This window comes from Talpa occidentalis, unplaced genomic scaffold, assembly GCF_014898055.3.
Source record: "Talpa occidentalis isolate TD23 unplaced genomic scaffold, MPIMG_talOcc4v2.1 talOcc4.3, whole genome shotgun sequence".
NCBI lineage: Eukaryota > Metazoa > Chordata > Mammalia > Eulipotyphla > Talpidae > Talpa > Talpa occidentalis.
Window position 1 is genome coordinate 130,460,489 of NW_023603184.1, and position 25,574 is coordinate 130,486,062.

The 25,574-nt window shown below is 34.4% G+C and overlaps 1 protein-coding gene and 1 pseudogene across 4 annotated transcripts in view; one reads left to right on the forward strand and one right to left on the reverse strand.

Moving 5' to 3' along the window:
* The window catches only part of KANSL1L (KAT8 regulatory NSL complex subunit 1 like), a 92,019-nt gene that overhangs the window by 50,500 nt on the left and 15,945 nt on the right, over positions 1–25,574 (reverse strand). For all 4 annotated transcript variants that reach the window (XM_037523968.2, XM_037523965.1, XM_037523967.2 and 1 more), the window contains exons 3-4: positions 9,558–9,699; positions 2,653–2,850 (exon numbers count right to left, since the gene is read on the reverse strand). In XM_037523968.2, coding sequence (XP_037379865.1) covers positions 2,653–2,850; positions 9,558–9,699 — 340 coding nt within the window. The remainder of the gene's footprint in view (positions 1–2,652; positions 2,851–9,557; positions 9,700–25,574) is intronic.
* On the forward strand, positions 18,734–19,279 carry LOC119254151 (glutathione S-transferase Mu 4-like; annotated as a pseudogene).

Here is a 25,574-nt window from a genome sequence, read left to right on the forward strand (position 1 = left end):
GGTACACACACACACTTTTAATTAAATGATGCCTCATCAATTTTCTAAATCCTGGATTTCTCTATTATTAAAAAAATGTATATTCCTATTTCACAATTTTCACTAAAGAGTATTAGAATACAGTATATATAAAATAATTATTTTGAAACTCCATTTATATGAAACTACTTTAGAAACGATACTAAATAGTATAAGAGAGCTAAATCTAATATTTGAATTTTCCAAAAAGTCTGTTATGAAAAGACCCTAAAACACTTTCACCATTTTATTTTCTTGACAAATAGTTCCTAATGATTTCAGTTTAAAAATGATTACTCATATTTTTTCACATTGAAGTTCATTTTCAAAATCCCCAACACAAGTAGATTCTTTATCCAGTTAACAAGTATTTACATGCAAAGAAACTTAGAGCATTACCATATTTTCCAGTCTGAAATACTGACACACTCTTCTAATTGTTCTACCTCCAAAAATAACATCTAAAATCTCTTAAGCCACTGGAGGTCGCTAGTCAAGTACGTGTGAGTAAGTGGCCCAAAAGAACAGCATTACAACAAACTCCTTGCTTTGCCCTAATAACCACTGCACTGCAGTCCTGGGGTTATGAAATTCACAGTGAAAATCAGAATGAAAGTAAAGTTAGGAAAGGCATAATTTGAATCCCAATAAAAAAATATTAACTTTGAAAGTCAAAACTCTTAATTTATAATGTAAATACAACAGTGTGAAATTTATTTCAAACCACTAATTCATACTTTCCATTTATGAGCAAACTATATTATCTAATGATGCAAGTATGCATTAGTACTATGAATCAATGTTATTTTTAAAAACTGTTACCAGTCTACAACTCAATAGTGTCTTTATAGTTTAATTGCTAACTCTTTATTTGCTTTGAATACATAAATGAATTTTGTTTGGAAGTCAAAACAATCCTCTAAAAAAATCAATTTTAATCAAGTGAAAGAATTACCTTAAAATCTATATTTAAGTTTTACTATGGTCAATGAAGTTACACACCAATAGGTAATCTTAAGAAATATATGGGTAATATTAGCCCAGCCATCCATGCTATTTAACTCACCCCTGAAATGTCTTCCTTAACAACTGCTTAAAAATAACTTAATTTTTTAAGAACTGGCTTATAAAGGTTTTATTAGCATGTGTTTCAAGAAAAAGGATACATTCATAGGTAGTTTATTAATGGCCTCTACAAGTGATTGCTGCTGCACGTTCATCCTATTCCTCCTATTCTCACAACTGCTGGTTCCCTTCCCTACCAAAGTCCTGTGAGCAATGGAAACTAAGAAGACATTATACCCAGGGCTACCTTCATGGATACATAACCCGGGCATTCTCAATAGGTTGTGTTCAGACAGATCTGAGGCTTGATTAATGTTCTACTATCACTAACTTAACTCTTAATACATGTTTTAAACAAAAGGCAATGTATTTTCATTTTGCATAGGGTCCCACAAATGAGCCAGTTCTAATGTTAACTTAGGTCTAAACAAACAAATTGGTATACAAAGGAAAAAGAAAATATACAAGAAATCTCTCTTTAGAGAATAAGCAATAGACCTGCAGAAGAAGAAAATAGAAGTTCTGACAAACCACTGGTTTGTTCTGTGGTGTGAAACAACTAGAATCAAACTGAAAGGGGTGTGATCCTATGAGATAAGAAGAGGAAAGAGAAAAGTGGGACTATAACAAGCATTAATTTAAACCACCACTTATATAGTGAAGTGCATACCAATTTAACATCAGATAATTACAAAATACTCATGGAAATATTTTAGTAATGCAGTCCAATTAAGAAAAACTCTAGGCAATTGTAAATTTAATAAATATGGGGTGAAAGGGTTACACAATATACTGATTTAACAGGAGTAAGAGAGCAGTAACCTGGTACTAAATTATTTCACAATGTATGTTAGAAAAACCTGGAAAAACTAGGTGTGGCAGGCATGAACCCAAATTACCCATTGCAACAATGTAACCATGAAGATACAGTCACAATTTGGTATATTCCAGATTGAGTCTAGTTACAAGGTAACAAGTTTCTAGGAAGCCAAGTTTGTTCAAAACCACTTACATCTAAATTAAAATAAAGTATTTGATTTCAAAGGATAGAGACAGGATAGAATAATTAAACTTCTAGAATTATCCATAATACAACTTAAATACCAGTAAAGGTTTTGGAATCAAAGTACTGATAATTTGTTAAGGGCTTATTCAACTTTTCATATAAGATCTTTTTTAATGAAAAAACACATATTCCATATTATCTTTCACTATAAATCTTTACACTATCGAGATATCAATCAATCAAAACACTCATTCAGATCTATTAACTAATACCACTATTTTTTCCTCATGCATGAAAAAAGTCCGAAGATGACCAATTTGATTAGAAAAAGGATTTTTCAAGTCTAGTATAAATAAGTTATGGCTATGTAACAATACTTTACACATTATATTTAAATAATCTTAATTATATCAATATTATACTAGAAACTAGTCATATAAAAATATTTTAATTGCTTAGAAACCCATATCACAATAAATAATACACACACTTATTTGCATAATTCATAAAATTGATTGAAAGTTATTTCATGTCACTCACATCTTACTCTTACTTCACATTACCTGTTTTTCTATGTTGCGAAGAAGTAGTGTAGGGCTACTTGGTGACATTTCAAAATCTTGTTCCGGTAAAGGATCTTGACTTTCTTGGGGAATCTGAAGATTCCCTGTAGTGTTTATTGAAGCTGCTTGGTCTGCAAATTGTATTTGTTTTTTCAAAATGTCTTTTGGAAGTTGACATTCTTCTAGGATCACTATCCCCTAGCAAACAGCAATTAAAGAGTTGAAATGAAAACAGATTGACTGCTAGATCACTTTTAATGTTATAATATACTTGAAACCATGCTTTTTATTATCTCTTGGAAATCAGAATATATACACTTGAAAGTACAGTTTAACTGTAAAAATTGACTGATTTAAAACGTGTAGCTAAAAAGATATGGCTGAAGGGTTAGGCTTACAAAATACTGTCATAAATTATATACATGCAGTTATTTTTCTTCTTATTGGCTTATTAGTATTAAAAGCATGGCATATTTAGAATAAAGTCAAAGATTTATTATACACAAGGATATGAACACTTCAGATTGAAATTCAAAACATTTCCTTATATAATCTTGTGATATTTTAGTCACTAGCATTTCTATTTTAGTTTCATATTTGAGAACTTCCAATCTCATAAATTAGAACACCAGACAGTAATCTAATTTTATACTAATTCCTTCATAGCACTATCAGGAGCCAGAAAGCAATCATGGGCAAGACTGTACCATTGAGAAAAGGTACACTCTAGGCCAATCAAAGTTTTTACAGGGTAGCTGTGTTAATAATAAAGACACAAGTTTTCAACTTTGATGGAGTATTTTCTGAAATATAAGTAACTGGGGAAATGAGAGGAATCTAGCTGCCTCCGTACTCCTGCCTACCATTCACACTATCACAAACATATTCCTCAACTGGTTTGCTTAATATTCCCCCACATTCTGTTCATGTTCATGGGTTGTTTCCAGTTTTGGGTGGTTTCTGGTGACTATCAGCTCTTATACTTGTGGACAATCTTGTTTTATTTACCTTTTATTGCTTATCTTTTTAGAATTGTGCTCTTTGGTGGAAACTCCAGGAGGCCTATGTTGAGGGTTTACCTTAATCTAGATTACCTCAAGTAAAGTGCTCTAAATATTTCATACAAGTTTTTATACAAACTTAAATTTTTAATTTTTCTTGAGAAAATACCTAAAGTGGAAACATTGAGTCAGATAGGAAGTGGGCTTAAATTTTTAAGGGACTACTAAACTCTTTTTTTTTTTTTTTAAGATTTATTTATTTATGCATACAAGAGCAGGGGTACAGGCCAGAGATGCGGGGAGTAAGAGGATTCACCAGAGACAGAGTGGGGAACAAAACAGGCAGACTGACTGAAATACACTGCTGAGGGGTCAGCGGCAGAGTCAGGAGAGGTCTGCTGCACCATGTGGGTTGCTCCCTGGCCAGCCAGGGATAGAAGTTGTGCTGCAGAGGATGCGGAGAGCATCACAGGTTGCGTCTTAACCCCTTGCACCACCAAGGAGGCCCACTACTGAACTGTTTTTGAAAGTACTTATTTATACCAGTCTACATTTTTACCATCAAGATATAAAGATTTCAGTTGTGACATTTTACAACTGAAATGTAAAATGATCTAAATACCCTCAACCTAGAGCTTATGGGATTTGCACACACACACACAAAATAGGACACTTAAAGATAAGCTTACAATAAATAAAAAAATGAAATATAACACAGAAGTACACAATCCACAGAAGAACCAGAAGTTACAATAAAGAAAAGTTTTAAGGACCCAAAGTAGCTCATATAGTATAATAACAATCTGAATAGAACTATACTTACTATAAAATATCCTTAAATAAAGAGAAAAAAGAATTGAAACCACCCAAAAAATTGGATATGGGTCTAAATGACAAATATTGCCAGTAAAATTAAAATATCATATTAATAAGTTAAAGAGCAGACTCTCACTAAAAAAAAAAAAAAAAAGTAAAGAATATATTTCAATAAGAAACATACTTAACTCAGAAAAAGAAAGAGTTGGATTCAAGAATAGGACAACATGTAAGTGAATCCATATGAACAATGAGTTATATAACCTAGCATAATAATGATAATATTATGACACATGAAACTAAGCAGGAACTAAAATATCAGTCAGTAACAACAGATTAAAGTAGTCAATAGTGTTTGCAGATCTTTATGTTGTTTAAGAAGACAACACTAATATTTAGGTATTATGTCAAATATGCATGTGAAAATTTAAGGGTAAATACAAAAGAATAAATATAGGACATACAACTTTCAAATTAATGGACGAAAAGTTCTCAGACCACTGAAACAAAAAATTTGGAGGTAGAGACAGAAATCTGCATTTTAACAAGCCAGCTAGATGATTCTGATGTGCATAAAAGTTTGAGAACAATGGGCCAGACTACCCTCTGCTAACATATACAATAAAATCTCACCATCTCATCATATACAGGTTTATTTTTCACACTAGCAAAATCCACTTTAAGTCCAGAGCACTCCAGGTAAACTCTTAAGTTTACCTAGATGATGCAGGTTGTTTACTTCTTGTAGCTATGCCATTTGGAATATGTAGTTACCAGGCCATAATGTCAAAAGAGAGAGCAAAAAGAATATTGCCATTAAATACTCTGTCCGCAAAATGGAATATCTCACTTCTGCTTATAGTCCAGTCCAGAAGTAACCCTGACTAACCACAAAAGGATTAGGAAAATACAGGGAAAATATAAGAATTTATTGGAAAATAAATATCTCTGCCACAGGGCCTCCCCGGTGGCGCAGCGGTTGAGCGCTGGGTTGCGAAGCTGCCCGCGGCCTCTGCGGCGCCCGTTCGATCCCCGGCTGCTCCCCAGCCATGGGAGGAGGGTCCCGCATGGCGCGCAGACCTCTCCTGCCGCCCGCTGCTCCCCTCAGCAGTGTACTTCGGTCCTTCTGCCTGCTCTGCTCCCCACTCTGGCTCTGGTGAATTCTCTCACCCTCCCGCGCTTCTGACTGTACCCAGTGCATGTATAAACAAAAACAAAAACAAAAACAAAACAAACAAATAAATAAATAAAACATGCCTCTATTAAAAAAAAAAAAATCTCTGCCACAACCTGTCTTCCTAGTCAAATAAGTATTACTTTGCTCATATTTTGGAACACATCCAACCCCGATCCCCAGTGGAGATAATATGTCATTATGTTCTGTTCAAGGTTCAGGAACTCTAAGTGATGTAGTCTTCCCATTGGGTCTTGATATGGTCCTGCTTAGTTTGGACATCCATGATCTAAAAAACTATTCCCCTTGCCACCCACTACGCAATGTTGGAACAGGACAACATAAACACCACCATTTTGAAAGGAGAAGAATGAAGAAAATACATTAGTTATTGGTCTATATTAATTCTGAAAGTCAGTTGGACAGCTATTAAGAGAGGTCCTTACCCTAGGAGCAGAGTTTGATTAGATTGGGATTTTTGCTCCCTAAAGGTATCTTTCTGTCCACTGCTCTCCATGGCTCCTACTTGTTCACAGAAGGCTAAGTTCCTAAGATTTCCTTGAACAGTAAAAAGACCTTTTAGGGCTCTTGATATCTTTTGACAGTACAACTCAAACTCAAAAGGATTCCCACCTATGTAATTTAAGACAATTACTGGTGCCAACAATACAGTTCTTTGAGACAATCTCAAAGGACATATGCATATTAATAAGCAAATATATATATTTTTTCTGTCTAAGCTTATCTACGTACTCCTACTTTCCCTTTTCCCTCTTCCTGTGCTTCACTGAAATATCTATGAAACTACTGGGATGTGATGAGAAATTCACATTCTTAATATCTCCCACCATCCCCAGGTAATTTATTCAGTTTTAAGGTTTTGCTGGGACATCAGAATGGATTTTTTAAATCTAGCTATATTTAGCTCACAAAAGAAATACCCAGAATAATAAAAATAATAATAATGTAATTGCCAAACAGCACTACTTCAAAATGTAAAAAGTAAAAATAACAGAATTACCAGGACAATCTGAAAATTTCACAATGATTGGGGGAGATTTTAACAAATCTATATCAGGAAATGAAAGATACAGAACCTGTATAAGGACAGATATATAGTACAAAGTCAACTAGCTTAATCTAATAGTGAAGCCTATAGTCAATAAATGAAGAACATACATTCTTTTCTATTATACATTAGGCATTTACAAAATTTTATTAGTCGTAGGTCAGGAAGAATAAAATCCATACAGGCCAAACAGTTCACAGACTACTATATTTAATGTAATAATACTTAAATTATGTTACAAAGAAAAATGGTTTGATGAATTTAGAAACATGAAAGTTTCTAAAAGTTTGCTTTAAAAAGGCAGTCATATTGGAAATTTACAAATAGTAATAATGAAAAACAATGGAAGAATTAAATATGTGGTATGCACTCAAAATGATACTTAAAGCGTACAGTATAACTTTACTCATTTATATAATATAAAGGAAAAAAGCAATCAAACAAAGCAAAAAAACCAAACCTTTAATCTCTGACAACAGAGTGGTTGTTACCGGAGGGGAAGGCAGGGGAAGAGCAGAGCTAAAGGGGGCTGATTGATTGGCTTAGTAGATGGTGATCAGACATCTGGTGGTGGGTGTGGGGTGAGATATACAGTTTACTATGGTGAGAAACCACACACCTGAAATCTGTATAATGTTGTAAACCAATTCAAACTCCATAAAAAGAAAGAGGGAGGAAAAGTACAAACTGCATACTTTAATGTGAACTGAAAGTAAGAGACATAAGGACAAGAAATTAAAACAGCAACAATATGATAAACTCCAAGAAAGTGAAACAAGAAATGAAAGAACAAAAATAATAAAATAGAAAACAAAAGAAGATAAATAATGGTTTATTCTAGGATGAAAAGCCTAACAATTTTTTTTTTAATTTGGAAAAAAACAACATAGGAGGACTTCTGTATTAAAAAGCAAACTTATAAATCTGAATAATAAAGATTAGATATACAGATTGGGAAATCCAATCTGCATACAGGAAACTCAATATGTGACAAAAGTGATATTACAACCATAAGGTAGGGATCTACTACTGTTATTTATAAAAGAGTGCCAGGTCAACTAGTCACATGGGAAATAGAAAACTAGATCATCATTTCAGAACAAATACACAAATATCAGGGAAAGGATTTCTTTTTTCTTTTTTTTTTTAAAGACTTTTTTTTTTAAGATTTATTTTTATTTATTTATTTATTTATTTATTTATTTATTTATTTATTTATTTATTTATTTATTTATTTATTTATATAAGCACTGGGTAGAGTCAGAAGCGCGGGAGGGTGAGAGAATTCACCAGAGCCAGAGTGGGGAGCAGAGCAGGCAGAAGGACCTAAGTACACTGCTGAGGGGAGCAGCGGGCGGCAGGAGAGGTCTGCGTACCATGCGGGACCCTCCTCAGGTGGCCGGGGAGCAGCAGGGGATGGAACCGGCGCTGCAGAGGCTGCGGGCAGCTTTGCAACCCAGCGCTCAACCTCTGCGCCACCAGGGAGGCCCAAGGGAAAGGATTTCTTAAATAAAATACAATCCTTAAAGGAAAAACATTAATCCATATAGTTAAATTGAAGTTAAAAATCTCTATAAAAATAAATATGCTATAAAATGGAAAGATAAGCTACACCATAACACAGCTATAATATTAATAACTGACCAAGAATAGTGTCCAAAATTTAAAAGAATTCACATATACTACACACAAACACCACCTCAAAAATGTTAATAAGATAGTCAATTCTTTGATTAAAAAAAATCCAATGGTCAATTAAACTGATGTCCAGTCTCACTATATTGAGGACAATTAATACAGAAATAAAGTAATATATTACACTCATTATACTACAAAAATTAAGGTCAAAGATAATAATATAATGGCAAGGATGTGGAAAAATAGTTCTTCACTATCAGTGAGAGTACCGATTATACAATTACATCAGCAAATATAGGAAAGTTAAAGACAGCCATGCTTCAGACCCAGGTTTTCCATTCTTGTGTATAAAGGAAGACATGCAGTATTGTTTGTACTGGCATAAAAACTGAAACACAGTACATGTTTATCAACAGAAAATAGGAAAAGAAACACACATCCCATTTTATACAAATATATTCTATTTATACAATTAAATGACATATAGGAAGTATACAAATGTATAAAAATAATGCTAAGCAAAAATAAGCAGGTTGCAAAAGTTTGTAAAATATGCATCATTTATACCATTTATAAAGACAAAAAAAATGGAAAAATAAGTATTACTTGTAGATACACTTACGTGCCAATAGTATAAAAACATACATGAGAATAATAAATATAAAAAATGTTGGAATCAAAATAGTCATTACAGCAACATGGGGAAAGAGAATGGGACCAAGAAGGACTTCAGCTGGACAGACAATGCTTTATTACTCTAAAAACTAAAACTAGTAAAAATTTAACACTTGATAAATTTGGGAGTGGGTACATAATACTTACTAGAACATTTTATGTACTCATAATTTTTCTTAAGGCAAAATAAACACTCTAAGGAGATTCCAATAAGATACATTCAGAATTTTTCGCATATATTAAAATAAATGCCTACAAGCAGAGATTTACAAGACAAGTTTATCATTTCTATTAACTGGAATCCAGTTAATAGAAATTGCTGGATTGCTGAATTGCTGAGTTGCTGAAGAATGATAAAATAATCATGACAATACAAAGGCATTAAAACATAAGTTATATCAAAAATCTTAACATTAACTACATTTTATTATAAAGCCTTATAACAATAATTTCATGTGGAGAGATAGGGAGAAACGAAAGCCATATATGCATACATATAATTTTTTTTTAAATAAAAAAACACAGACAATACCTTGGAGGCACGAATCTGCCTGTGAACATCCGTTAGTTGTTGAATTTTGTATTCCAGCTCTGAAATCTGGGCTTGAAGCCACGTCCATCGGCTGCCAACTCTCGCTCTGTCTACAAGCCACTTCCATTCAGTACTACAGTTACTGTGAACAAGACAAACACTGTTAGTCAAAGCACAGAGGCAATGAAGTTTTCACAAAGATGGCTTAAAAACTGCCTTGACTCCTGACATACAATCCCAATTTCCTTTATAAAACTTCTAATTACATGAAAGGAGAATAGCATATTAACTTCTTATCAAGAGAAAGATTTAATTTCCTATCTTTCTATCCCACAAACACCTGTTTTTATTTATAATTTATTGAGTAGTAGGAAAGTTTCTCTTGCTAGTTAATATTTTACTAATACTGAAGGGTTAAAATAGGAGTCAGGAAAACAAGAATGACAATATCCACTCCAGGTAAAAACTGTTATTTGAGACTTACATGCAAGCAGATGTCAAAATCAGATAAGTCATTTGAACTATGCTAAATCTAAATTTAAGTAACAAACCATAGTATATTCAGTTTTACTATGTGTAATTTTTGTTTGCTAAACAGGAATTAACTAGTTACATACTTAAAATATATTTAAAGAAACTGTCAACATTTGGAAAGGATGTGCATTTATGCCACATTTCAAATAAGTGTGCCAAATATAAAATTACTGCAAAGTTTAAGATAAATCGCATATTAACAAGCTCCGTACCAGAATTCACAGTCCAGAGATTACAAAGAATTTATATGAAGTTTTTCTTTCATGCATTTTCTAAAATCAGGGTTAAAGCTCTAGCTCCTCTTCCTTTTGGCAAGGGCACTGCTCTAACCCACAGTTTGTGAGATTACAAATTAATTACTTCATGAATATATCCCAAACACTACAACTAGGAAACAATTATTGGGGATTGTGTGCGTGCATATGTATGAGCATAGAATAATTAAGAGCCTCAAATTGTCAAGAAAAATACGGCAGAAATTGAAGCTATTATTGAAGAGCAAAGACTACTTCATGGAAAAACACAACTTAATGAAAAACTTTTTTAAAAACTGCATTTCTGGGGCCTCCCCGGTGGCGCAGCGGTTGAGCGCTGGGTTGCGAAACTGCCCGCGGCCTCTGCGGCGCCGGTTCGATCCCCGGCTGCTCCCCGGCCACCGGAGGAGGATCCCACATGGTGCGCAGACCTCTCCTGCCACCCGCTGCTCCCCTCAGCAGTGTACTTCAGCCCTTCTGCCTGCTCTGCTCCCCGCTCTGGCTCTGGTGAATTCTCTCACCCTCCCGCGCTTCTGACTGTACCCAGTGCATGTATAAACAAGACAAACAAATATAATAATAAATAAATAAATAAAAAAACATGCCTCTATAAAAAAAAAAAAAAAAAAAAAAAACTGCATTTCTGGGCCTCCCTGGTGGCGCAGGGGTTAAGATGCAACCTGTGAGGCAATCTGCAGGCACTGCAGCACGAGTTCGATTCCCAGCCCGCCATGGAGAAACCCACATGGCGGGACAGAACTCTCCTGTCTCACCCACTGCTCCCCTCAGCAGTGTATTTCATCAGTCTGACTGTTCTGTTCCCCGCTCTGTCTCTGGTGAATCCTCTCACCCCCACCCCCACATCTCTGGCCTGTATCCCAATTCTTGTATAAAAATAAATAAATCTTTTAAAAAAAAAAAAAACCTGCATCTCTATCAAAACTCACAGAAAGGATAACATCAAGAGTGAACTCTAGGGCCTCCCCTGGTGGCGCAGCGGTTGAGCGCTGGGCTGTGAGGCTGCCCGCAGCCTCTGCAGCGCCGGTTCGATCCCTAGCCACCAGCGTGGGTCCCACATGGCGCGCAGACCTCTCCTGCCACCCGCTGCTCCCCTCAGCAGTGTACTTGGGTCCTTCTGCCTGTTCTGTTCCCCGCTCTGGCTCTCATGAAGTCTCTCACCCTCCTGCGCTTCTGACTGTACCCAGTGCTTGTATAAATAAATAAATAAATCTTTAAAAAAGAAAAAAAAAGAGTGAACTCTAGTGTAGCTTATGGACTTTTCATGATATATATGTAAGTCCATAGGTTACAACAAATATATTACTCTGGAGCAATATATTGATAGTGGAGGTTATACCTGTGCAGGCACAGGAGGTACAAAGAAACTGCTTTCTTCTCAATTTTGCTATGAATTAAAAACTGCTCTAAAAACTATATATTTAAAAAAACACTTTTAACTATAATGGAATGTCTTTCTTTTAAATTTTAGCCAGAGAAAATATTTATTATAAAAGATAAAGTGTTGTCAGAGATACAAAACATAATTATTCATTCTTAACATTGCATCAACACCCCCCAAGAGGTTTTTTTTTTAAGATTCTAATTGCTTACAATATTGATTGAGACCTTCATATAAGGACATCTCTTGGTAATAATATTTACTTGGTTTATTCATTATTATAAGTTTGTAATCCTGATAGTTGTAAATCACAATTTTAAAACTATAGACAACAAAAGGGAATGTCTATTTTTTAAGATTTTATTATTTATTTATACAAGAACTGGTGTACAGGCCAGATGTGCAGGAGAGTGAAAGGATTCACCAGAGACAGAGTGGGGAACAGAACAGGCAGACTGACTGAAATACACTGCTGAGGGGAGCAGTGGGCAAGACAGGAGAGGTCTGCTGTGCCATGTGGGTTGCTCCGTGGCCAGCAGGGATTGAACCGGCACTGCAGAGGCTGCAGGCAGCTTCACAGTGCGTACTCAACCACCTGCACCACCAGGGAGGCCCGAGAACGCCTATTTAAATTACACTATCCATAGGTAATATTTAATTATCACTGCCCAATGAACAGATTAGAGAGGAAGGCAAGGGCCATATCATGCAGTAATTGCACAGATGAGGGTAAAATGTTGGGTTTTTATATAAAAAGGGAGCTATTATCTAGGTAGTAACAAAATGTATTTTCTGAGCACTCTGGTTCCTAGATAGATCATACACTGTAGTAGCACATGAAAGGAACTAAGGAAAGAAACCAATTAAGATGCAACCATAACAATCTTGGCACGGTACAGATAAACGTGATCTTCAAATATTTCACATCCTCTTCTACATTTCCCACCCTTCCTTGCAGTTAGGCTGGAGCCATGTGACAAAAGTGACATAGTCATTTCCAGTTCACATGACCGCCCACAAAGTCACTAGTAGAAATAGTACAGTTATAAGATGAAGGACATTCACAGTCCAAACCATACTGGACTTGTGTAAGCCACATTAGACCTTTGCTATGTTCAACCACTGAGATTTTGAGGTTAATTTGCTACCCTAAATATATCCTATTCTAACTAAAACTGATGATTAGCTAATTTTCAAATAGAAAAAAAAGAAACATTTCATGGAGTTTAGGTTACTGTACTTCTAGTAAAAATATTCTGGTACTAAAATTAAGTTTACAAATATTTATGTAATGTAATTTTACATATCTAATACACAATTTTAGATTATACTAAAATAGAAAAATAGCAATAGCAGGTTAAGTTTAAGCAAACTAAATAATGCTTGTGATACTTGGAATAAATTTTCTGAAAAGTACACCTTATTTCACAGGAATAAAATCTATCTCCTGTATTTAAAAGACACCAAAAATGCTCCCTTCCTTGAAAATGTGGTTTTCCTTAAAAATAACTGATGCTGTGTTATAGATAAACATATGGCTATCTCAATCAGAGATGAATACCTTTTGTACCCCAAAATCAAAACACATTATATAAACAACTTACATAACAAATGATGGAATGGCTTATATAACTTAGAAGTGTAGCCAATTAGAATAGAGATGCTGTAACAACAAACTAGTAAGACTATGGAGTGTCTTTGGACCAGAAACAGATACTAATTTTGATGAAGCTAACTTATCAAACTTTCTTGAACAATTCTTTTTATATTCAAAGAAACCTTTGCTTAACACAAAGTCAATGATTGTGCATGTTTCTAACATTTTGAAGTCTTAGATTTTAGATCTACAATCGAATTCGTTAATTTTTATGTATAGTGAAAGAGTAGGGAGGACATAGATTCATGTTTTTTTCTATGGGATATTTAATTCCTGAGCCATTTGTTGAAAATATTCCACTATTTTGTAATAGTAAAAACAACAGTGCTTGAATATATAGAAGACTGTCGTAGAACACTCTATTTGCATACAGACATATACCCCTTAAGATCTCTAATCAATCTAAATACCTTTAATCAATACTGCTTTTGTAGCTTAGAGTAATTACTGTGTTTAGAGTAATTTTTTTAAATCCACTAAATTCTCCAACTTTGTTCTCTCTCATTATTATTTTGACCCTTCCAAATATAAGAATCACTACCAAAAAAACAAAAAAGCAAAAAACAAAAAACTGGAAGCATTCTGATGAAGACTACACTCAAATCTAATAGATCTACTGATGGACAGCAGACATCTTAACACCATTGAATCTTTCAGTTACTGTTCAGGTATTATTTCTCTGTGTATTTTCATACTGTTAACTTATTTCAATTATGTTTTACACTGTATTTAGGTATATTTTATGGATGCTATTATAAACTAGCATCCATAAACCAGGATGCTAGCACATAAAAATATAATTGATTGGTGTACAGTTGGTTACCTATTATCATTTGACCCATTTAAATTCACTTAGGAGTTTTAGTAGCTTCCTCACAGAGTCCTTATGATTTTCTATGTATATTATCATGTCCACTGCAAATAAAGACAGTTTTATTTTTAATCTGGATGCTTATTATTTTCATTATCTTAATGCCTTAGCTACAAATTCCAGTATGATGTTAATTTTTATCAGTCATATGAGTTCACATCCTTTCCTTACCTTCTTCTTGATCTTATGGAGAAGGCATTCAATCTCATATCACTAGACAGATTAACTATGTAATTTTTATAAATATCCTTTATCAGATTGAAGAAGTTTCAGCTTATTTCCTGTTTTGCATGTTTGTGTTTTCATTATGAATGGGTTTAATTTTGTCAAATAATTGTTAATTTGATTTCTCTAACTGATAGAAGGGTTTTCAGGCTTTCTATTTCTTCTATCAGTTTGGTAACTTATAGCTTTCAAGCACTCAGCCTGCTTCATTTAATGTGTTGTATTTATTGGCATTTATTTGCTCAAATATACCGATTATAATGCCTATAAATGTCGATAGTGATGTTTTTATTTCTTCCTGCCATCAGTAATTTTTTCCTGATCTAATTAGAAGATTATCAATTTAAATTTTTTTAAAGAACCGCCTTTTGGTTTCACTACTTTCTCCATTGCTTTTCTTTTCTTTCTTTTAATACAAAGATTTATTTATTTATACATACAAGAACTAGGGTACAGGCCAGAGGTGTGGGGAGGTGAGAGGATTCACCAGAGACAGAGTGGAAAACAGAAGAGGCAGATTGACTGAAATATACTGCTGATGGGAGCAGTGGGAAAGTCAGGAGAGGTCTGCTGTGCCATGTGGGTAGCTCCCTGGCTGGGGATGGAACTTGTGCTGTGGTGGCTGCGGATTGCTTCATAGTTTGTGTCTTAACCCCTTGTGCCACCAGGGAGGCCCTTCTCCATTGCTTTTCTGTTGTATAGTTCATTGATTTTGCTCATCACTATTTCCTTCTGCTTGCTTTGGATTTAATTTGTTCACATTTTTTAGCTTTTTAAGTGGGAGATTTAGAGATATATATGAGACTTAACCCCGTCTTTTCTAATATAAGGACGTATAATAAATTTTCATCTAAGCACTTCTTTAGTAATCTTGTAGCTCCATCCCACAAAATTTGATAACCATTCCTTTTAAAACAATTTTTTAATTCTCTTGTAAGTTTTAATTTCCATGCATTTCTGACCCTACTACTACTTTGTGCAGATTTGAGTTTTCATTATCATTTTTATTTTCTCAGAAGGTCATCTTTTAAGATTTCACTAGCATAAGTATACTGACAGCAAACTATCTCTGCTTTTGTTTATTTGGAAATATCACTTCCTGTGTTTTAAAAGATCATTTCACTGGGTAGAAAATTTTAGAATTCTATGGTTTTTTTCCCTTTAGCACTTTAATATATATTTTATTGCTTTCTAGCTTACATGCCTCTGCGGATAAGTAACCAGTGATTTTTTTTGTATATCTTTGCTTCTCTATAGTATTCTCCTACTCCTCTCCCCCCACTGCTGCTAAGATGTTCTCTATCACAAGAACTAAGTCATCTGACCACAATATACCTTGTTGTAGTTTTGATTTTATCCCAGTTAGGATTTATTGTGCTTCTTGAACCTGTTTTGTTTTTTTGTTTTTTGAAAATTATTGGTCATTATTTCTTGTAATATTTTTTGTCTCCCTTTTGATTAGAGCTATAACTCCAATTATATAAATGTTAGAAGTTTTGATATTATGCCCAGGACACTGATGGTCAGTTCACCTTCTTTTTGGTCTTGTTACTCATCTATGCAATTTCTTGGTCTGTTTCTACTGTTGCTTTTTCTTCACCTTCTTTCTATGTAGTAGTTAGTTTACCATACATATTTATGTGTATTTTTATAGATACACAAATTTATTATGGATACTAATGAATACTATGAACACTAAGGAATATTATGTGGTTGAGTTTCTTAACTTTATGGTTTTCCTTCAAAGAATCATAAATTTTGTTTCAACAGGTTATTAAATTACTCACTGTTCGACTTCATTCTTTTCAGTTTGCTTTTAAGATCTGTTAAAGCAGGTATAGAGCACTCATTCACTTGAGCTAATTCAGCAATATTCTTGAAATGTGACCTTTCTGTGATCCCTACTGAATTCTCCAGATGTTCAACAAAGTCTCTCCAGTCTGCTTATTCAAGAACTCAAACCTCTCTCACCCCTGTATAAGTGCTAGAAATTGTTCAGATTGCAAGTTCCTAATAATTTACTTGCTATTGTGAAGTTTCACGTACCCATGCACAATTTAGTATTTAAAAGTAGGTTTGAAAGGAATTATATGAAGATTTCTGGTACTCTTTCTATTTCAGTATAAATAGGCCCTCTTCTTCAGTATTCTAATCTACCAATCTCAACTAATTCAGCCTCTCCAACTATAATCTTTGTCACAGTCAGGAAAAATCACTGTGTTCTATTTGGCTTTTCTCTCCCTGTACCACAAATGAGAAAGTGCCTTCAGGCAGAAAACCAGAGCAATTATAGGGCTCACCTCACATGCTTCTTTTTTCTCAAGAATCACAATATTTCTATCCATTGCTGCCTAATGCCCATTTTCTGAAAACAGTGACTGTTTCATATATTTGGGCCAGTTTTTTATAGTTACATAGTTGCTGAAGAGCAAGTATAGTTTAAGTAACTTTAGTTCACAATGGCCAGATCCCAATTTTACATGTGTGTATATGAGTTAGTGAGAAAGAAAACATTTTGTTTCCAATACTTCATATTCATAATTTCATTACTTTTTAAAAAATTACATTTGCATACTGGACTAGAATATTAAAAAAAAAAAAAAACCTTGACAGTAATTCAGATTCTTTTTTCAGGTGTTCTGGACTCCTTCATGGAGGCAGAGCTATTTATCCATCCCATATTACCCATCTACCTCTAACTGTTCTGTAAGAAAAACAGCTAAATCATGCCTGAGCCACTATAATTTTAATTTTCTTTCTTACAAAAACTTAGCTGAACTTATAGAAAAAACAGAATTAGAGCCAGACAATTCAAAACATATGGAATTTTAAAATCTGAGTCCTAACAAAACAATAACAATCCTTACAAAAATATTAATATAAATGCCACTTGAAATTTAACTAAGAATAAACCAGTTCATCCTTTAAAGCTTCATATACTAGAGTATATGCTTCTTCCTTTGATGTGGGTTCTTAAGATATTAACTTTCAATAGAGACCAGTTTAATAAAAATATCATCTAGAGTAGTCTTTTTCATCAATCATTTTCTTTTTTTTTTTTTTTTTTTTTTATAGAGGCATGCTTTATTTATTTATTTATTTGTTTGTTTGTTTTTTTTTTTTGTTTATACATGCACTGGGTACAGTCAGAAGCGCGGGAGGGTGAGAGAATTCACCAGAGCCAGAGCGGGGAGCAGAGCAGGCAGAAGGACCGAAGTACACTGCTGAGGGGAGCAGCGGGCGGCAGGAGAGGTCTGCGCGCCATGTGGGACCCTCCTCCAGTGGCCGGGGAGCAGCCGGGGAACGAACCGGCGCCACAGAGGCTGCGGGCAGCTTCGCAACCCAGTGCTCAACCGCTGCGCCACCGGGGAGGCCCAATCATTTTCTTTTTAACACAAGGAAATGTCATCACAGATTCTTCAACTGAACTTGCAATGTCCTCAGATCTTTTAACATAATGCAATATATAGCCCAATTCTTTAAACTAAAAAACTAGCAACTTATTTAGCTACAGGGGAGTACTTTTACAGTATTATCAGTATTCTTAGATTATCACCATGTATTTCTCTTTAGTTGTGAAAAAGTTTTCACTGATCATTCCAAAACATTAACATGCTTGAAATGATTTGGAAAAGATTCAAGCCAAATTCCACATTATATTGACATCATCTCCCTATCTTTTGTTCAAATATAAAAGAAATTTTTCAGAGAGAAAGGAAACTATATAGGTCAAAAACTCAGACCTACATAAAGAACACACTTATTTCTCTTATTCTTAATGGAGTCAACAGAGAGCAGTTTGTTAAAATAACAGCAACAATGTAATTATACATATATATGTGTGCATTTATGTTTACATATAATTGAAATGAATAACAAAAGTAACATGGGCATAGGAGGAAGGAATTAGGTATCTTTTGCTATTTCAAGGTAATTAAATTGCCCCTGTAGAAGCATAGTATTATTTGAATGTATACCTGTATTAGTTCTAAATCTATCTAATCTGTGTGTGTGTGTGTGTGTGTGTGTGTGTGTGTGTGTGTGATTGTCTCTCTCTAGCAAACTCTGGGGTAATCACTAAAATAATTATCAAAAGGCTTATAATTGATATGCTAAGAAAGGAAAAAAAGTTACATTAAATGTTCAACTGAAACTACAAGCAGCCTCTGTTCAAAGAATAAATTTCTAGTCCAGCTGTGCAGAAAACCCTCCATTCAGAATGCAAAAACCAGCACCATGGCTATGACTTCTGGTTACATGACATCTGCAGGCAGGCTCACTCCATTGACACAATCCTGGAATACACAGACTCACACTATGTGGAAAAGAAGTGCATGATAGGCGATGCTCCAACTATGACAGAAGTCATTGGCTGAATGAATAATTCAAGCTGGGCCTGGACTTCCTCAATCTGCCCTGGTTAACTGATGGGGCTCACAAGATCACCCAGAGCAATATAATCCTGTGCCACATGGCTGGCAAACACAATCTGTGGGGAGACGGAAGAGATGGTCGTGGGGACATTTTTGGAGAAGCAGGCTATGGTTACTTTTCTACATCTAACCAATGTGTTACATCCCTGATTTTGAGAAAATGAAGACTGAGTACTTGAAAGGACTCCCTGAAATGGTGATGCACTACTCCTAGTTTCTGGGGAAGAGACCTTGGTTAGCCCTGGACAAGATCACCTATGTGGATTTCCTGGCTTATGACATCCTTGACAAACTCCGTGTATTTGAGACCAAGTGCCTGAATGTCTTCCCAAGCCTGTATTTAATATAGGCTTTGAGGGCCTATATGAAATCACTCATATATTGTTTTTTTTCTAAAGACTGTTATGTAGGGCAAAAAATAGGCTCTGTAAAGTCAGGAGATGGGAGCCAGGAGTTGGTTCTGTCACGCCAGTGAGCAGCATAGAACAGCAGGACCCTCCTACAACCTCAATTTACCTATCTTTGATTATTCTTTTCTTTTTTCTCACTAAGGTCTTACTTGGGCCGTTTATTTTCTCTTACCCCTCTTCATTCAGGCCCTTTAAAATACTACAGAGCCTAGTTTTCATCAAAAACATTCCCCTCAACATTATCTACACTAGCCAAATAGACAATACTCTTTTTTAGCGTTTCCCTCTACCTTAAGGTATCCAATATGACACCAGCTGTAAAGCTCAATCCTGAGTTCCCAGCACTGCCATGATGACCAGGCTGGCTTGGTGTACAGGCTCAGCTCCCCCAATGTGGTGCCTGCCTTGCCTGCCTGATCCCCAGTAAATCCTTAAATAGACAGACACACACACACAACACACACACAACTACAAAACATAGACAAAGCATGGAAAACAAACAGGAGCAACAATAATAAAGAGAAAATACAACAAATATGGTAGATATTAATGTACTATATATATATAAATATATATATCAATAGTCACTTTAAACATGACTGGTCTACATAAGTAATTAAAAGTTAGAGACAGTCAGAATGGATCAAAAACTAAGACCCAACTATATATTGTCTATAAGAAACCTACTTTAAATATAAAGACACAGATTAAAATAAAGGAATGGGGAAAGTTATGCCATGCTAACACTAATCAAAAGAAAGCAGGTAATAATTTCAGGCAGAATAGACTTCAGAACAAGGAAGGTTATTATGGATAAAGAACAGCATTACATAGTGTAAAAAAGGTGAACACTGAGAATATAACAATGTTCAGTGTGTACACACCAAACAAAAAAGCATCAAACTGATTGAGGTAAAATTGATAGAATGATAAAGCAAAAATGGATGTATCCACTATTACAGTTGGAGACGATACCACCCTTCTATAAGAAAAAGACAGATCTAACTACGTTTAAGGACATAGTTGAACACAATGGCATCATCCATCAACTGGATATAATTGACATCTATGCCTAGTTCATTCAACAACAGCCTATTACATTCTGCTGTTAGTTCTTCTAAAACTAAAATGAAACAGTCACCAAAACAGATTACATTCCAGTCCATAAAACATACTTTTAACAAGTTTTTTTTTTTTTTTAAACTTTTTTTTAAGATTTATTTATTGATTGATTGATTTATACAGCACTGGGTACAGTCAGAAGCACAGGAGGGTGAGAGAATTCACCAGAGCCAGAGCGGGAAGCAGAGCAGGCAGAAGGACCGAAGTACACTGCTGAGGGGAGCAGCGGGCGGCAGGAGAGGTCTGCGCGCCATGTGGGACCCTTGCCCGGCGGCCGGGGATCGAACCGGAGCTACCGAGGCTGCGGGCAGCTTCGCAACCCAGCGCTCAACCGCTGCACCACCGGGGAGGCCCACTTTTAACAAGTTTTAAGAAAAATACAAATCATGTAATGTCTATTCTCAGACTACAATACAATTAAGCTGGAAACAAATATTCAGAAAGATTAACTGGAATGTCTCAAAATACTTGGAAACTAAACAACATACTTCTAAGTAAAACAAAACAAAGTAAAAATCTCAAGAGGAATTTTAAAATATTATGACCAAATGAAAATGCAAAATCAATATAGAAATCAACAAAACCAAAATATGGTTCTTTAAAAAGATCAATAAAATGAAGATGCCTCTAGTCAGGTTAACTAGAAAAAAAGAGAGATAACTTAGGTTACAAATACCAGAAATAAAAGACATCAGCCCAGATCCTATGGACCCTAAAAGGATAATAAAGGGAGCTTATGAACAACTCAAAGCCCACACATCTGATAACTTAAAAGAAGTGGGCCAATTTCTTTGAAAGGCACAATGTTCCAAAAGTCATACAAGAAGAAACAGATAATCTGGGTAGGCCTATAACCATTGAAGAAATTGAATCAATAATGAATAACCTCCCAACACATAAACACCAAGCCTAGATGGGTTCACTGGTATATTTTACCAAAAATATATGGCAGAAATGTTACCAATTCTCTATATCTCTTTTAAAGGTAGAAGCAGAGTAACTACTTCTATTATGAGCTAATTCCTAACTAATTATATAAGGCCAGCATTATCTTAATACTGAAACCAGACAAAGACATTCTAAAAAATTAACAGACCAATCAATATCTCTCATGAAGATAAATGCAAAAATCTCCAACAAAATATTAACAATTGAATTCAACAACATATAAAGAGATTTATATGTGACAAAATAAGATTTATCGCAGTTATACCAAAGTTGGTCAACATTCAAAAATTGATATAATTCATCGTATCAACAGAATAAAGACGAAAAATCACATTACCCACAGATACACAAAAAGCATTTTATAAAATTCATGATAAACACTCTCAGTAAACTAGAAATAGAGGGAATGTCCAAAACTTGATTTCATCTATCAAAAACTTGCAGTTACATCATAAAGGAGAAAACAAGAACATCCCTGTTAAGATCAGGAACAAAGCAAGGTATTTCCTCTCATTGCTCCTTTTCAGTATCATACTGGAATTCTTCCCTAATTCAATAAGGCAAGAAGAGGAAATAAAAGATAGATAGGCTTGGAAGGAAGAAATTAAACTGTTCTGTTTGTAAATAACATGATCATATGTGGAGGTGACAATCACACAATAAAAACTCCTGCCAACTAATAAATAGTTACAGCTGCAGGATACAAGGTTAGTATAAAAGAAATTGTTTTCCTATGTCTGCAAAGAACAAGTGGAACTTGAAATTAAAAACACATTACCATTTACATCAGTACCCAAAAAATACTTAAATATAAGTAAAACCATAAAAATGCACAAGACCAAGAGTGAACTCTAATATAAACTATGGGCTTAGGAAAATAATGTAAATGTAACTTCTTTGATTATAACAAATATACCACTGTAGTGGGAGATGTCTATAGTGGGGGAGATTGTGCTTGGAACAACAGTGGATACATGAGAACTCTGTACTTCCTACTCATTTTGCTGTGAATTTAAAAGTACTCTCGAAAGTTCATTATTTAATATATATGTATACATAAAATAAAGCAATGAGCTTCTTTTAATTGAAGTATTATTTTCCTCAAATATGTCCACATGCCATAATAGGAAATATTTATTTACCATTTGGAAAGACATCGCTACCATTTAAAACCATTAATCTGTTCCACAAGTCCACCTGAATTTATGCTCTTCATTTTTCTTATGTCACAAAGGGGGAAGAAAGGATTACCACTCAAGAATCAAAGCAGGGCCTCCCCGGTGGCGCAGCGGTTGAGCGCTGGGTTGCAAAGCTGCCCGCAGCCTCTGCAGCGCGGGTTCCATCCCCGGCTGCACCCCGGCCACAGGAGGAGGGTCCCACATGGCACACAGACCTCTCCTGCCTCCCGCTGCTCCCCTCAGCAGTGTACTTCGGTCCTTCTGCCTGCTCTGCTCCCCGCTCTGGCTTTGGTGAATTCTCTCACCCTCCCGCACTTCTGACTGTACCCAGTGCTTGTATAAATAAATAAATAAATCCTTAAAAATAAATAAATAAATAAAACAAATTAAAAATGGCTTTAAAAAAAGAATCAAAGCAGTTTCTCTAGGATTACTTTTCATTCAACTTTTCCTTAGTTTTCTAGGCAAATGAAGCAAAATAAGATTTCTCTCATCTATTTTTCAAAGTGTAGAGAATTAAAAATGATTGCAAAAATAATTTCTAGATTTAACTTTATACAAATATAAACACACTCTTAATTTGCAATTTATTAATGAAATGTCATTAGTCTCTACTCTGAATGTCACACTGAGTTCATACTTTTATTTATCCAATTCCTTAAAAGGAAATTTACACCTGCCTTTTTCCTTCTTTTCCTTTCTATTGGCAAATAGGAAAACATAAAGAAAACTATGTATATTCATTTCTGTGAGTCTATAATACTATAATAAATTACTAATTTCTTTTATGTCTTTCAAACTGGAAAAAACCATCTGACAACTTACAATTAAACATCAAAAATTGTCCTTTCTTCCTTGAATCTCTAAATTCATTTAAAAGAATTTCCTTATCAAGTCTGCTCATTTACACACTAAAATATCAAAGATAATTTGGATATATGGAGACTAATTTGGGGAAATTAAGGATTTTTTCCCAACACCAGGAGAGTTGTTTGACTTGGAAGATACTGGCAGGTTTCCTAGAATATGACAAGAAAACACGTTTTGTTAAAACAATCTTGGAGGGTCAGAAAATGCCTATTTCCTAATCTGTGAGTTTTCCCACATGCATGCTGGAAGAAAACAACTGATAATCATTTCCCCCCCAAAAAGGAAAATAGATTCTAGAACTCTAAGGTTTCCACCAATAAGAGGTAATAAAATTATAGTAGTCATTCAGTGATCCACCCATATCACCTAGCACTTACCAGTTTACTGAAAACAGGCCTAAGTTCCAATTGCCAGCACCTGCATTTCTTTGCTGATGGCTTTTGTTGTTGCTATTGCTTGAAGTGCTGGGAAATTAATACTATCAGGAACAGCCATCATCCAAGAACTGATGGGATTTGTTGTACAAATACACCAGCTTCCTCATCTCTCAAATGGATTAATTCTGAGGCATGTATTTTACACTGGCTCCCCAAATTCCTGTAGCAGTATTAAACTTCAGTCTTCCACAACTGTAAATTCCTTTTTTATTGGCTGCAACAGCAGTGTCTGATTATGCACTGGCACTGTATATTGAATATTTCATCTAATTATCTCCAGAACTCTCTAAACCATATAGGAATCTCAATCGGAAAGTTTAAGAGTAATCTTAACTTTTGCTCAGAGTCACAGAGCAAGTCATGATTATAACATAAGTATGTCCAGAGCATGTACTCCTTCACCAAAGGAACAGAATACTAGAAGGGAAATTTCTAGTCATGTTAGCGTATTGTATCTGAAACCTACAAAATACTTAGAACCCTATTTTCCTTTTCAGCGGAAATTGAGTTTTTCCCCCTATAATGATCATGAGCCTCTCAACCGAAGTTGTTTATAAAATTTACCAGTAATGTCATTATGAATTAACTTACTGTGCACATTTTGTAAGGAAAAAGTATAGGAGCAAGTCTAATATAGCCAACTCAATTTTTATATCTTCACAACTACTTATACAGAGGTGGAAAAATTCATTCGCTGAACAATTACTGAAAAGAACAGAAAAGAACAGAACAGAAAAGAAAAGAAAAGAAATCCCACAGAAAAGTACATAATAGTAGGCAGTAACCATACAAAGACAGAAAAGTAGAACTAGTCTTTAAGTGGCTTAAACTAATTATAATAATTGCACTATAGAAGTTATGATTTTAAGAAGTCATCATACTCAATAGAAATAATAAAAAATTGTGTAAATTCATTAAAAATTTAGATCCATAAATAGATCTTTTAACCTATTTTATGTTTTATTTGGAACTTTATTCATTAAAAATGTTCAACTACATTTGAAAACTTAGTTTCCAGAAACGTAAAGAAAAAAAAAAAACACCTTTAAAAAACTTAAAATACAGAAAATAATCATTTTTAAAGAAAATATTAGGATAAATGTTTTAATTATAAAGGTAGCTCCCCAACCTGAAATAGAACTGACTAAATCCCATTAAAAAAAAAATAAATCATTTTTATACTCATATCAAAAGATACAAATATATTGTTCTCAAAATACAGTCAATGTCAAAATTAATAAAAAGTTGAGAAATAATCTTTGCAATAAGAAATCTCTTAAGAATAGTAAAAATATTCAAAATAAAGTTTAAAATCCTGTTTGGGGAGACATATAAAATTAAGAAATCTCATATCAAGTTCAAGTAGCAAAAAAAAAAAAAAAAGACCAAGAAATTATAAATAATTCAGTGCATTAAAGTATGCAAAATTATTATATATATCAAATATTAATATGAATGAATGAATTTAACCTAAGAAAAAAGTACACTTGACCCCTTCATATACAGAAATGGTTTTTAATAACCAATTCATCATATTGTTAAATGGTAAATGATTCAAGGGGATAGAAGTATATCCTGAAGAATATTAAATTTCATACAGTCTTTGTTTGCCTAAAATATATGCTTCACTGAAGTCTGTTCAGTGGACTACGAAAAAAAGTGAGATAAAATGAGAAATA